Below are 13,007 nucleotides of genomic sequence, written 5' to 3'. Positions count from 1 at the left end.
TAGCGCTATTATTACAGTGTTCGTCTTATTTATTTATTTTTACTGTTCACGTTATTGAATGCTTGGTCTTCCATATTGTTTTTCTTGTATTATATACAGTGCCTTGAAAGAGTATCCATACCCCTTGAAATGTTTTTCAAATTTTTTACAAATAAATATATGAAAAGTGTGGCGTGCATTTGTATTCAGCCCCCTTTACTCTGATACCCCTAAAATCTAGTGGAACCAAATGCCTTCAGACGTCACCTAAATAGTAAATAGAGTCCACTTGTGTGTAATTTAATCTCACTATAAATACAGATGTTCTGTTAAGCCCTCAGAGGTTTGTTAGAGTACCTTAGTGAACAAACAACATCATGAAAGCCAAGGAACACACCAGACAGGTCAGGTATAAAGTCGTGGAGAAGTTTAAAGCAGGGTTAGGTTATAAATAAATTATACCAAGCTTTGAACATCTCACGGAGCTCTGTTCAATCCATTATCCAAAAAGGGAAAGAGTATGGCACAACTGCAAACCTACCAAGACATGTCCGTCCACCTAAACTGACAGGCCGGGCAAGGAGAGCATTCATCAGAGAAGCAGCCAAGAGGCCCATGGTAACTCTAGAGGATCTGCAAAGATCTACAGCTCAGGTGGGAGAATCTGTCCACAGGACAACTATTAGTTGTGCTCTTCGCAAATCTGGCCTTTATGGAAGAGTGGCAAGAAGAAAGCCATTGTTGAAAGAAAGCCATAAGAACTCCTGTTTCAGTTTTTGGAAAGCCATTTGGGGTCCACAGCAAACATGTGGAAAAAGGTGCTCTGGTCAGACCAAAATTGAACTTTTTGGCTTAAAATCAAAATGCTGTGTTGGGGGAAAACTAACACTGCACATCACCCTGAACACACCACCCCCACCGTGAAAAATGGTGGTGGCAGCATCATGTTGTGGAGATGCTTTTCTTCAGCAGGGACAGGGAAGCTGGTCAGAGTTGTTGGGAAGATGGATGGAGCCAAATACAGGGCAATCTTAGAAGAAAACCTGTTAGAGTCTGCAAAAGAGTTGAGACTGGGGCGGAGGTTCACCTTCCAGCAGGACAACGACCCTAAACATACAGCCAGAGCTACAATGGAATAGTTTAGATCAAAGCATATTCATGTGTTAGAATGGCCCTGTTAAAGTCCAGACCTAAATCCAATTGAGAATCTGTGGCAAGACTTGAAAATTGCTGTTCACAGACGCTCTCCATCCAATCTGACAGAGCTTGGGCTATTTTGAAAAGAAGAATCGGCAAAAATGTCCCTCTGTAGATGTGCAAAGCTTTTAGAGACATCCCCAAAAAGAATTGCAGCTGTAATTGCAGTGAAAGGAGGTTCTACAAAGTATGGACTCAGGGGGGCTGAATACAAATGTACTCCACACTTTTCACATATTTATTTGTAAAAAATGTTGAAAACCATTTATCATTTCCTTCCACTTCACAATTATGAGCCACTTTGTGTTGGTCTATCACATAAAATACCAATAAAATACAGTGGTAGTGGTATGAATACTTTTTCAAGGCACTGTATGAGCTTTTGGCGTTTTTGTCAAAGCTCCTAAACTCAACTTCATAAAAGTCTCTGGGGGTTATTTATTAAAGGCAAATCCACTTTAGACTACAAATGCACTTGGAAGTAAAGTAGCTGTAGATCCGAGGGGGACATGCAAGGAAAATAAAAAAACAGCATTTTAGCTTGCATATGATTGGATAATAAAATCAACAGAGCTTCCCCTCATTTCAGATCTACCCCTTAGATTTAGAGAGACTGCACTTTCAAGTGCACTTGCAGTGCAAAGTGGATTTGCCTTTTGTAAATAACCCCCATAGGCTTTTACCAGAGTTTAGGAGCTGCTGCAATTAGTGGAGCTTCAACCTCCCTCTTCTGAACATGTAAGAATCACACTCAGGATAGAAACATTTTGACTACTGGCCGCGGGAAACTGCAAAACGCTGCAAAACCATGTCAAAATCGCAACGCAATTTTACTGTGTTTTGCAATTTCCCATGGACGTGGTACATCACAGCCAAGTGTATATGAATCCTAAGAAAGGAGAAATGCAAACAGTTAAGTGAAACTGGGAACTACTATAGTAGTTCAAATGCATTAACTTTTAACATAATTATTTTTTTCTATACCTAGATCCCAATAATTATTATTATAGACGAAATGAGCTGACAACATCAGACAATCTGGACTTTCGACATCACAACTATAAGGAAATGAGACAGGTATGTCCCTATGACAGACAAACAAAAAGATTTCCCAGCACACTAACCAGCCAGCCTGTGTACCTTACTGCAAAGGCCAGTTATAGGTTGGGGCGGTTGCCACTTTTTTGTACAGTTGGTTGAATTGGGTGCAGGGACATACTGGATTCCTTCACTGCCATTGTGCTTTTGCTGGGCGTCACGTGCGTCCCTGTGCCTTTAAGGAGGAGTAGGCTCCTTCCAGGCATACCTGCCCTTAATCTATCCATTCTTATACCCTATATTGTCAAAAGTATTGGGACACCTGCCTTTACACACACATGAACTTTAATGGCATCCCAGTCTTATTCCGTAGGGTTCAATATTGTGTTGGCTCACCCTTTGAAGCTATAATGCTTCAACTTTTCTGGGAAGGCTGTCCACAAGATTTAGCAGTGTGTCTATGGGAATGTTTGACCATTCTTCTAGAAGCACATTTGTGAGGTCAGGCGCTGATGTTGAAGAGAAGGACTGGCTTGCAGTCTCCACTCTAATGCATCCCAAAGGTGTTCGATCGGGTTGAGGTCAGGACTGATCAGGACTGTGCAGGCCAGTCAAGTTCCTCCACCCCAAACTCGCTCATCCATGTCTTTATGGACCTTTGTGCACTGGTCCAAATCATTTGGTGGAGGGGGGATTATGATGTGGGGTTGCTTTTTAAGGGTTGAGCTTGGCCCCTTAGTTCCAGTGAAGGGAACTTTTAAGGCATCCGCAAAACAAGACTTTTTAGACAATTTCATGCTCCCAACTTTGTGGGAACAGTTTGGGGATGGTCCCTTCCTGTTCCAACATGACTGCGCACCAGTGCACAAAGCAAGGGCCATAAAGACATATATGAGCGAATATGGGGTGCAGGAACTTGGCTGGCCTGCACAAAGTCCTGACCTTAACCCGATAGAACACCTTTGGAAGACTGCGAGACAGGTCTTCTCATCCAGTGCCTGACCTCACAAATGCTCTTCTGGAAGAATGGTCAAACATTCCCATAGACATGCTCCTAAACCTTGTGGACGGCCTTCCCAGAAGAGTTGAACCTGGTATAGTTGCAAAGGGTGGGCTAACTCAATACTGAACCCTATGGACTAAGCCTGGAATGCCATTAAAGTTCATGTGCGTCTAAAGGCAGGCGTCCCAATACTTTTGACAATATGTGCTCCTACTATGGAGGCTCTGGAAAGTTACATTTAGGACTGCAGTATATACAGAGATCCCTTTGCATTGGCACTGCGGCTTACGCATATATTTGCAAACAAAACCTCTGTTTTTACTGCACACTTTTAGACAGGATCAATTTGGTCGTTTTGCAGGCTGGCTGGTAAGAGTGCTGGGAAATATTTAGTATGTTTGGGATTTGTATTGCTCTTCATGTGCACCTTACCGCAAAGGCCAGTCATAGGTTGGGGTGGTTACCACTTGTTTGTACCTGTCCCTATGACATCAGAGCAGAGAACAATACCCAATTTAGAAAGCCACAGCCATTGATCTGAAAACGATTGAATTCTCCACCTTTATAACAGAGATGGTTCCAAGGCCCGGTCCTTACATATCTTTTTCAGACGTTTCTTCCTGATGTTTTTTTACACTTTTACTTTTCTAATCAAACAATAACTTCCACCTGGTTTTCTTTCAGCTGATGAAGGTGGTGAATGAAATGTGTCCTAACATTACCCGTGTCTATAATATTGGACGTAGTCATGAGGGCCTCAAGCTTTATGCCATGGAGATGTCTGACAACCCCGGGGAGCACGAAGTCGGTTAGGAGAATAAACACACTCTATGTATGTCCTGCGACTTCCCGCCTGTCTCTTCTACATCTTCCCTTATTCCTGTGCATTGGATTGGCTGGTTCTGTGTTGTCATTCCACCAAGCTAAGGCTGGCACCAAGGCTATGTCAAGCACTGGGAGGCCACCAGAGATGATACTTTAGACCAGGAAAGATTATTTCCGCTATGCACATTTATATACAACATCTATTTATGCTTTGTGAACTCAACGACACCAGAGCTACATGAATGTTTACCTACAGGAAGTTAAAGCTTAGCAACAAATACACATAATTTACTTTTTTTTTTTTGATAAAAAGCATATGTTCCTGGCATTTAACCTAATTTAAGAAATCTTTATTTTTTAAGCTTTAACTTGCGTTATCCTCATTCACTTTGTTCTTACATGTTAAAGGCCAAAATGCATTAATGGCAAGCCGAATCATATATTGGCTACTTATGCTGCACACACACGATCGAACTTTCCGACAACAAAACCGTGGAATTTTGTTCAAAGGGTGTTGGCTCCAACTTGTCTTGCATACACACGGTCACACAAATGTTGGCCAATAATTACGAACGTAGTGACGTACAAGACGTATGGCAAGCCGATAAAAAGGAAGTTTAATAGTCATGTGATATCTCCATTATGAACGCTAGTTTTACGAGACCGAGCGCTTCCGGCTCGTCCTTGATTCCGAGCATGCGTGTTTGTACTTTGGACTTTTGTCCAACGGACTTGTGTACACACGATCGGAAAGTCCAACAACACACATTTGTTGGCGGAAAGTCCGACAACAATTGTCCGATGGAGCCTACACACGGTCGGACTTACTGCCAACAAGCTCACATCCAACATTTCCCGTCGGAAAATCCGTTCGTGTGTACGTGGCATAATGCCCCGTACACACAGTCGGATTTTCCGACAGAAAATGTTCGATTGGAGCTTGTTGTCAGGAATTCCGACCGTGTGTAGGCTCCATCGGTCATTTTCCATCGGAATTTCCGTCACACAAAATTTGAGATCTGGATCTCAAATTTTCCGACAACAAAATTCGTTGTCGTAAATTCCGATCATGTGTACACAATTCCACGCACAAAGTTCCACGCATGCTTAGAATCAAGCAGAAGAGCCGCACTGGCTATTGAACTTCCTTTTTGTCGGCTCGTCGTACGTGTTGTACGTCACCGCGTTCTTGACGTTTGGAATTTCCGTCAAGATTTGTGTGACCGTGTGTATGTAAGACAAGTTTGAGCCAACATCCGTCGGAAAAAATCCATGGATTTTGTTGTCGGAATATCCGATCATGTGTACAGGGCATATGACTGTATATTTGGGGAACTTCATTGTTGGGATACCCTCACCATCACTAATTTGTCCCAATGGTTGCAGTAATTATAGAGACAAATCATGTGGTGTCATGCTGCCCAATGGAGTTGCCATAATATTGAAAAAAAAAATTATTAAGGAACTCAGATCCTATAGAGTCCTGTTTAACCACTTCAGCCCCGGAAGAATTTGTACCCTTCCTGACCGGGGCAATTAGACTGATTGGGGGAGGAGATCGATGGCTGTTTCTAATGACTAGGAACTCACGATCTGTCTCTACTATCCTGATTTGTGGGTTTACACACACAGATCCCCATTCTGGCTCTGTCAGGAGCGATCACGGGTCCCCTAGTGCTGCCGGAAATGCACATGGGCTCCTAAGTGACGCGGCGGGCGCCCACATGCGTGCCCCTATACCCCTTAAAGCAGCTGCCGTACAGCTACGGCAATTTGCACAGGGAAGCCAAACTGCAGCCGTCGAACGGTGGCGGGCGGTCGGCAAGTGGTTAAAGTGGAAGTAAACCCTCCTAGCGTTTTCAGCCAAGGAAGCTGCCATCTTGGCCTCTGTTTGGTCTTCAACTGCCATGATGCTGCACATGTGACCAGTTATGACACCAGCTATTGGATGGTTTGACAGTTTTCCCAGCACGTAACTTTTTTAAACTATTAAATCAATGGGTTTACTTCCGCTTTAAATCTTTAAGTCACATAAACTACTATTGGAAGTGTTATTATTGGAGTCTTCGAGAGATGTAAAAACACCCAATGGATGATTACTTGAAGGAGTTGGATTAGTTGAAGCTCTACCAGTACAGCTCCCATTTTACAGTAGAACTTAAATCTAAAGGATGGAAAAAATTGACTATTCCAATCTCATAGTTTGTGACAAATTGGTTACTAAGGCTAACTGCCTTTTAAGAAGGCTACATTGGGATACATCCTGGCAAACAAGGTTATGTTTGAAATGCCATAAGGAGTTGTGTTGACTGGCTTTTGGTTGCCTCAACTGGGTTTTGCATTTGAGTCCATGGGTATGCAAAACTTGCTAAAAGTAGATCAAATGCAGGTAATGAGGAAGAGGTGAAATGTACCTGTCAGTGAATTCGGAATGACCTCAGAAGCATCGTAACCACTTCAGCCCCAGGAGATTTGGCTGCTGAATGTCCGGGCCATTTTTTGAGATTTGGCACCTCGTCGCTTTAACTGACAATTGCGTGGTCATGTGATGCTGTACCCAAACAAAATTGACGTCCTTTTTTTTCCCACAAATAGAGGTTTTCTTTTGGTGGTATTTGATCGCCTCTGCGTTTTTTATTTTTTGCGCTATAAACAAAAAAAGAGCGACAATTTGGAAAAAAACAATATTTTGTACTTCTTGCTATAATAAATATCCCCTCTCTGTGTTTCTAACTGTAGGGGGAGGGGACTGACCTAGAGGAAATGACAAATCGTGGTTCCTTGCTATTAGGAACACACGATCTGTCACTCCTCACATAACAGAACACGTCCCTGTTCTGCCTCTCGTGCCCGCGAACGCTCGTGGCCGGCGGTCATCGCGACCATCGGCCACGAGCATCGGAACCCCTGCAGTGCAGCGGGCGCGTGCGCGAGCTTGCTGTCCCAATCCTGAGAGCCAACATATAGCTACGACGGTTCGCGTGATTGTGCCGACCTGCCGCGGTATAATGACGGCGGCTGGTCGGTAAGCGGTTAAACTGATGTCAAAGTAATGCCATCAACACAACCTCAAAGCCCGTTGACACACGCCTTAACCGGGACTCTGCTGAATAATGTCTTTAGAAGGAGTTGCCAGCCCTTTCTCTGTCTGTGATTTCATGTCCATTGTCTATGCTGTCACTGTCTCTTTACTTTGCTGCCCTTGTGTGCAAACTCATGTCTGTGTAATAGAATCTGACATTCTAAAAGCATTCTGAGGAAAAAGGATGGAAGCATTAAAGTGATATTAAACTCAAAACCAAAAATGTAATATATTGCCGCTTAGCAGCGATTTGATGTGATGGCTGCATTCATTTTCTTTTTCTAGACTTTATCCCTCTCTGTTTTCACCTGGTGATCTGGCCAGTAACCCCCCTCCTGTATTAGAGTGTCCCCACTCTGGATGAATGATCACAGGGGGCACAGCAGACAGCAGCATTGTCAGTCTGCAGAGACAGGGGTGTTAAATATACTAGCTGATTTACATACATTAACAAATTGAAGTCAAGCTCCATCTAATCTATTACAACAAACAGTATTATCCCTTCTATGATAAAGGTTTAACATTAATAAATAAAAGCTGACCATTGTAAGCACCCCTATCCCAGATAGCAAGGATAACTAATTGAAAGTCTATTAACTTGCTGTACATTTTCACTGGCAAGTTGTACACTTGCAGAGCACTTGAAGCACAAGTTCTAGTTGATAGTTTTCCATTTTTTAGCAAATTTGTGTGGCAAGTCTCTAGCATGAGCAAAGTTGCAATGGGGAGTCTACAGCAAGAGCTCGGCAAGTCTTCAGCATGACCATTCCGCCACAGTGACCCCCTGTGGTGGGATGACTATTGCACAACATAACTGAACCAGAACTTGCAGCAGACTTGCAGAATGTTTTGCAAAGAAAGTTGATTTGGAGTCATGGAATGTGGACTTGCTGCAATTGTGCAACAAACTTGTGAAGTCTGGCAAGTCTAGCATGAGCTTAGAGAGTCACTTTCAAACTTGCATCACAATTGCTTGCTATCTGAGGTGAGTGTTAAATGGTTTGTCTCATGCCAGTAAACCAATACATTTGCAGGAGAGCTTGTTCTTTTGAAAAATTACAGATTTACTGGCTAGATCACCAGATGAAATTAAAATAAAGAAAGCCTAACAAAGAAAAGAATGAAGCCATCACATCTAAGGATTGATTATTTGCAATATAATAAATGTTTGCTTTTGGGTTTAGTACTGTTTTCATGTATTGATCAAAATAACTAATCAAATGCTGAATGGTTAGAACTTAGACCATGTGGATACTTTTTGAATGTGCTAATTTGTATGGGACGGACCCTTTATTTGCAACTATGTGTACCAGTGTGTTCCAGGTCATAGAGCAAAGACCATTACTCTAAATTTTAATGGACCCCATTTCTAAAATATAGCAGGAGGGAAAAGTGGGCATAATTTCAATAACAAACAATAGGATGCCACCAGCACTGGTAAACATAGAATTGGAAGCAACTCCCCAAACAGTCAACAGCTGAACTTTTCCTTTCCGCTTATGTGACATCTTGTAGGCTTTTTCAAGTCATCTTTTGATCTGTCCAGTGTCATAAAGATCCCTGAAAACATAAAGGCCAACTTCACCCAAAAGAGATAACGTAGATTTATGTTCCTTCTCAAAGGTGTGACATTCTCACAGAAGAGTTTTTGTCTGTTGCTTATTATGCAGGATACTGTATATTAGGGGTGAGTGAGGTGACATGTGGCCTTGTAATGGCCATGGCAGTTAGAGAGAACTAGTCATTTTGATGTAGTATCTTTCCAATGGGTCACAAAAGCAACTTTTTTAAATCCTATAATATACTGTAAATTCTGAGTGAAGATACTCTATAAATACTTCTATGGTGTATATCAGATACATACCTAAAGCGACTCTGTAGTTAAAAACAAAATCTAAAATAAAGCTGGCCCATCCTAATGTCCCACTCCCACCGATCTCTACTGTACTGAAGAGAAATGAAAAGTCTTAAGAAACCGAAACATGTAGGAGTGTCAATTCCTGGTCTTAGTCCATGTGCCAAGGTTCCTAAATCAGAAAAGGGCTGGCGACTCGGATGCTCTTGAATAAAAGTTTTTTATTTGGTTACATGGGTACAGGCTACGCTGGCGTGTTTCGGCTAAGAAGCCTTCATCAAAGCTTTGATGAAGGCTTTTTAGTCGAAACGCGCCAGAAAGCCTGTACCCGTGTACCCATGTAACCAAATAAAGGACTTTTATTCAAGAGCATCTGAGTCACCAGCCCTTATCTGATTCAAGTACTGCATTTTGGGGCCTGAACATCCTGGCTAGAGCACCGGTCCACAGTTCATAGATCATCATATTGGCAGTGGAGCTGGGGTATCATTTTGCTTCTCTGCCAAGGTTCCTACTGCTATATCACTATAGGATACAAAGGCCAGTGGATCGCACCACTGAGCACAGCGGGAGAACCATGAAGCTGACACTGCCAGAAGTGTCAGTGTATGGAAATTCTTCAGCTAAGAATTTATTTTCAGTGCAGTAAAGATTAGTGGCTCAGGCAGTGGGAGAAGGGCAGCTTTATTTTAGGTTTTGTTTTTAACTACAGAGACACCTAAAATACATAAGGCAGAACTAGTTTTGGATAGGATGAAGGATTGACAGTTGTTATTGCTGTCTGTGTCTCCATTTGGAGATTCACCCTTTCTATTTGTTCTGTTTTCCATGACTGCTGAGAAGCTCAGTCTTGTCTTACCCCCCACTTATTTAAACCACAACAAAACCCTTGCCCCCCCCCCCCCCCCCCCCCAAAAAAAAGACACATAAGCCACTTTAAGTTGGAAGTAGAGCAAGGCCACAGCTTTATTGAACATCTTAGTATAACAACCTTCAAAATACAAATACCATTCCAGTCACGGTTACACCGTGAACATCTATAACCAAATTGTATAGTCTAAGAAGCCTGTCTCCACCATCAACACCATCACCATCAAGACCCTGTAATTAACTTGAGAGCATAGCCCATAAAGTAATACCAATTGTTGGCAAGGTAAAACCACCAAGGAAGCTGTGACGAAAACACAACGGGCAGGTGGGTGGTCAACTCTTGTGACCTCAATTTTTCTCGAAAGTCCTGGGACGTGCCTCTGTGTAGCCTTTTCTAGAGTTCCGGCTGCACCCAGTCACCTCATGCCATTGTAGCCAATCCCAATGGAGCCACTCTGACTCCCTGATTAGGTTGACACCCCGCTTGGTTGCCAAGAATCCAGCAGTCAAGGCTCCCTTTCCTTAGGGCAGGGCGGGTCAAGGGACCTTCATTATCATTGAAAGTGAAAGTAAAAGAAAATACCAAAATTTGGGTTGTCCCCAGAAAAATAATAGAGGGGAAATCATAATGTGGACACTAGTTCTGGTGACCTGCAGGTCCCCCAGGGAATTTCCTTAATTTGCAGGGATTTCCTTTTATTTCCTGTTTGGCTATAGGACAGTAAGTGGAACAAAATGTCCACAATGGGATACAGATGGCAAAAAACAAAAAAACCCAAATCTGATAGGGGTAAAAACCCCTACTAGCTGTATCCAAAATAAAAATAAAACGTTTTGCCTATAGTTCTACCTTACGTGAACCTGTCATACGTAGATTAAGAGGATAGAGTTGTAGAATAGGTTGCAACAATATAGGAACCCCCTTCTTTAAAGTAATGCTGCCTGTATTACTCTATATCATACGTTGTACATTTTATATATATATATATCTATAGCTGGCAGATTTTACCTTGGTTAGTGTTACCCACAGCAGATAATTCTTAAAAATGTCCACTTCTGCATTAAAATTAGTATTTCATTGTAATATTAACCTGGACATTGACAGATTTTCCAAATATGTCCAGTAGGCTGCTACGTGTTCAAACAGCTCTTAGTGATTTACCATACCTTAGTGGTTACCTTTACCATAATTACTGTTAATTTTCTTTACTTCTATACCACCATCACAGTGAATAATTTGAAGCACCAATGTTGATTAAAGTTAGTTTTGAAGGATTTAATTTAAAGAAATTACATAAACTCAAACTCATGTGTGCATAATTTTATGGGATTTAAATCCTAAAAAAAATCCATTGTAAAATATGTTGCTGTATTGCATGAATGATTTAGATGTGACTTTAGCATAACTTTAACATATTTTTAATGAGGCCTCTACATCAGCCTGCACTAAAGTGGCACCTGCCATTTAAGGGGTTTATTTACCCGGTATGGGTGCTGGTGAGATTGATTATAAAGGCATTGGCAATGTTTTTTCCCAATGGAGATCCAACCTCTACCTGCTTAGCAGAGTTTTGCCTTTTGTTGCAGTAAAATAAATCACTGTCCTCATAATATAGTCTCACTGATGTAAAGTTATTGAAAAATCCATCATAGAGATCAGAGCCTTGTTGTAATGTATAGGCCAGGTAGGCAGAACTGGGAACTTGGGAACAGAGATCTCTCCATCAGGGTCCCAAAAAATGTTTTCAACTCTTGTCCATTTAAAATGCATTTTTATGAATCTATTTTTCATGTTTTAAAAATCTTATGTCTGCGTATATATATATATATATATATATATATATATATATATATAGTGGGGAAAATAATCTCTTTCTTCCATTAAAACCTCCCGATCATGGGCAAGACCAAAGGGCTGTCAAAGGAAGTCAGGGACAAGCTTGTAGACCTGCACAAGGCTGGAATGGGCTACAAGACCATCAACAAGAAGCTTGGTAAGAAGGAGACAACTGTTGGAGCGATTATTCGCAAATGGAAGAAATACAAAACAACCATCATTTGCCCTCAGTCTGGAGCTCCATGCAGGATTTTCGCCTCATGGGGTAAGAATGATCATGAGAAAAGTGAGGGATCAGCCAAGAACTACACAGGAGGAGCTTGTGAATGATCTCAAGGCAGTTGGGACCACCAAACAAACCATTGGTAACACAATACGCCACCATGGATTGAAATTCTGCAGCGCCTGTCAGGCCCCCTTCTCAAGAAGGCACATGTACAGGCCTGTCTGAAGTTTGCCAATGAACATCTAAATGATTCAGAGAAGGATTGGGAGGAAGTGCTGTGGTCAGATGTGACATGAAAATTTATAGATAGATAACTCCTATTCTCATATTGATTAGTGGTTACAAATTGATAATAACTACTGCAGTAGGGAACAGTTATTTGGAAAGATGCGGAGTGTATCTTTTCTGTCAGATGAGACCAAAATTGAGCTTTACTCGTCGTGTTTGAAGGAAGAAAAATGCTGACTATGACCCTAAGAACACCATCCCTACAGTCAAGCACAGAGGTGGAAACATTATGATTTGAGGCTGTTTGTCTGCTAAAGATACAGACCGACTTTGCTGCATTGAGGGGCCAATGGACGGGGGCCATGTATTTTAAAATAACGGATGTGAACCTTCTTCCCTCAGCCAGAACACTGAAGATGGGTCATGGATGGGTCTTCCAGCATGACAATGACCCAAAACATACCACCAAGGCAACAAAAGAGTGCCTCAAGAAGAAGCACATTAAGGTCATGGAGTGGCTTAGCCAGTCTCCAGACCTTAATCCTATAGAAAATGTATTGAGGGCACTAAAAACTTTGAGTTGCCAAGCAACAGCCAAGAAACCTTAAAGCGGGGGGTCCACCTATCTATCGTTTTTTTTTTTTTTTGAGTTCATTCACAAACTTTTCTTCTCAGCATTACATACTCACATATTGTGTGTAATATGTCCGCCTGTGTCAGATTTCGTCGGAAAGAATAACTTATATTATTCACTGCAGGCGGTTTCCATCTTCATTGTGGGCATTTGAAGCCCACAAGCATTTATTTCCTGGATGTGGTGAATGCTGTGCTCCCAGCATTCACCGCTCGTTCCCGCACATGCTCAGT

At 41.9% G+C, this 13,007-nt stretch overlaps 1 protein-coding gene across 1 annotated transcript in view; it reads left to right on the top strand.

Moving 5' to 3' along the window:
- CPXM2 (carboxypeptidase X, M14 family member 2) overlaps positions 1 to 13,007 on the top strand; it is a 181,840-nt gene that overhangs the window by 119,461 nt on the left and 49,372 nt on the right. The window contains exons 8-9 of the mRNA XM_073595649.1: positions 2,165 to 2,253; positions 3,902 to 4,025. Of these exons, the coding sequence (XP_073451750.1) occupies positions 2,165 to 2,253; positions 3,902 to 4,025 (213 nt within the window). The remainder of the gene's footprint in view (positions 1 to 2,164; positions 2,254 to 3,901; positions 4,026 to 13,007) is intronic.

Source organism: Aquarana catesbeiana, linkage group LG08 (assembly GCF_042186555.1).
Source record: "Aquarana catesbeiana isolate 2022-GZ linkage group LG08, ASM4218655v1, whole genome shotgun sequence".
NCBI lineage: Eukaryota > Metazoa > Chordata > Amphibia > Anura > Ranidae > Aquarana > Aquarana catesbeiana.
The sequence above is the reverse complement of the archived record's forward strand: the minus strand, read 5'-3'. Positions and strand labels throughout refer to the sequence as shown.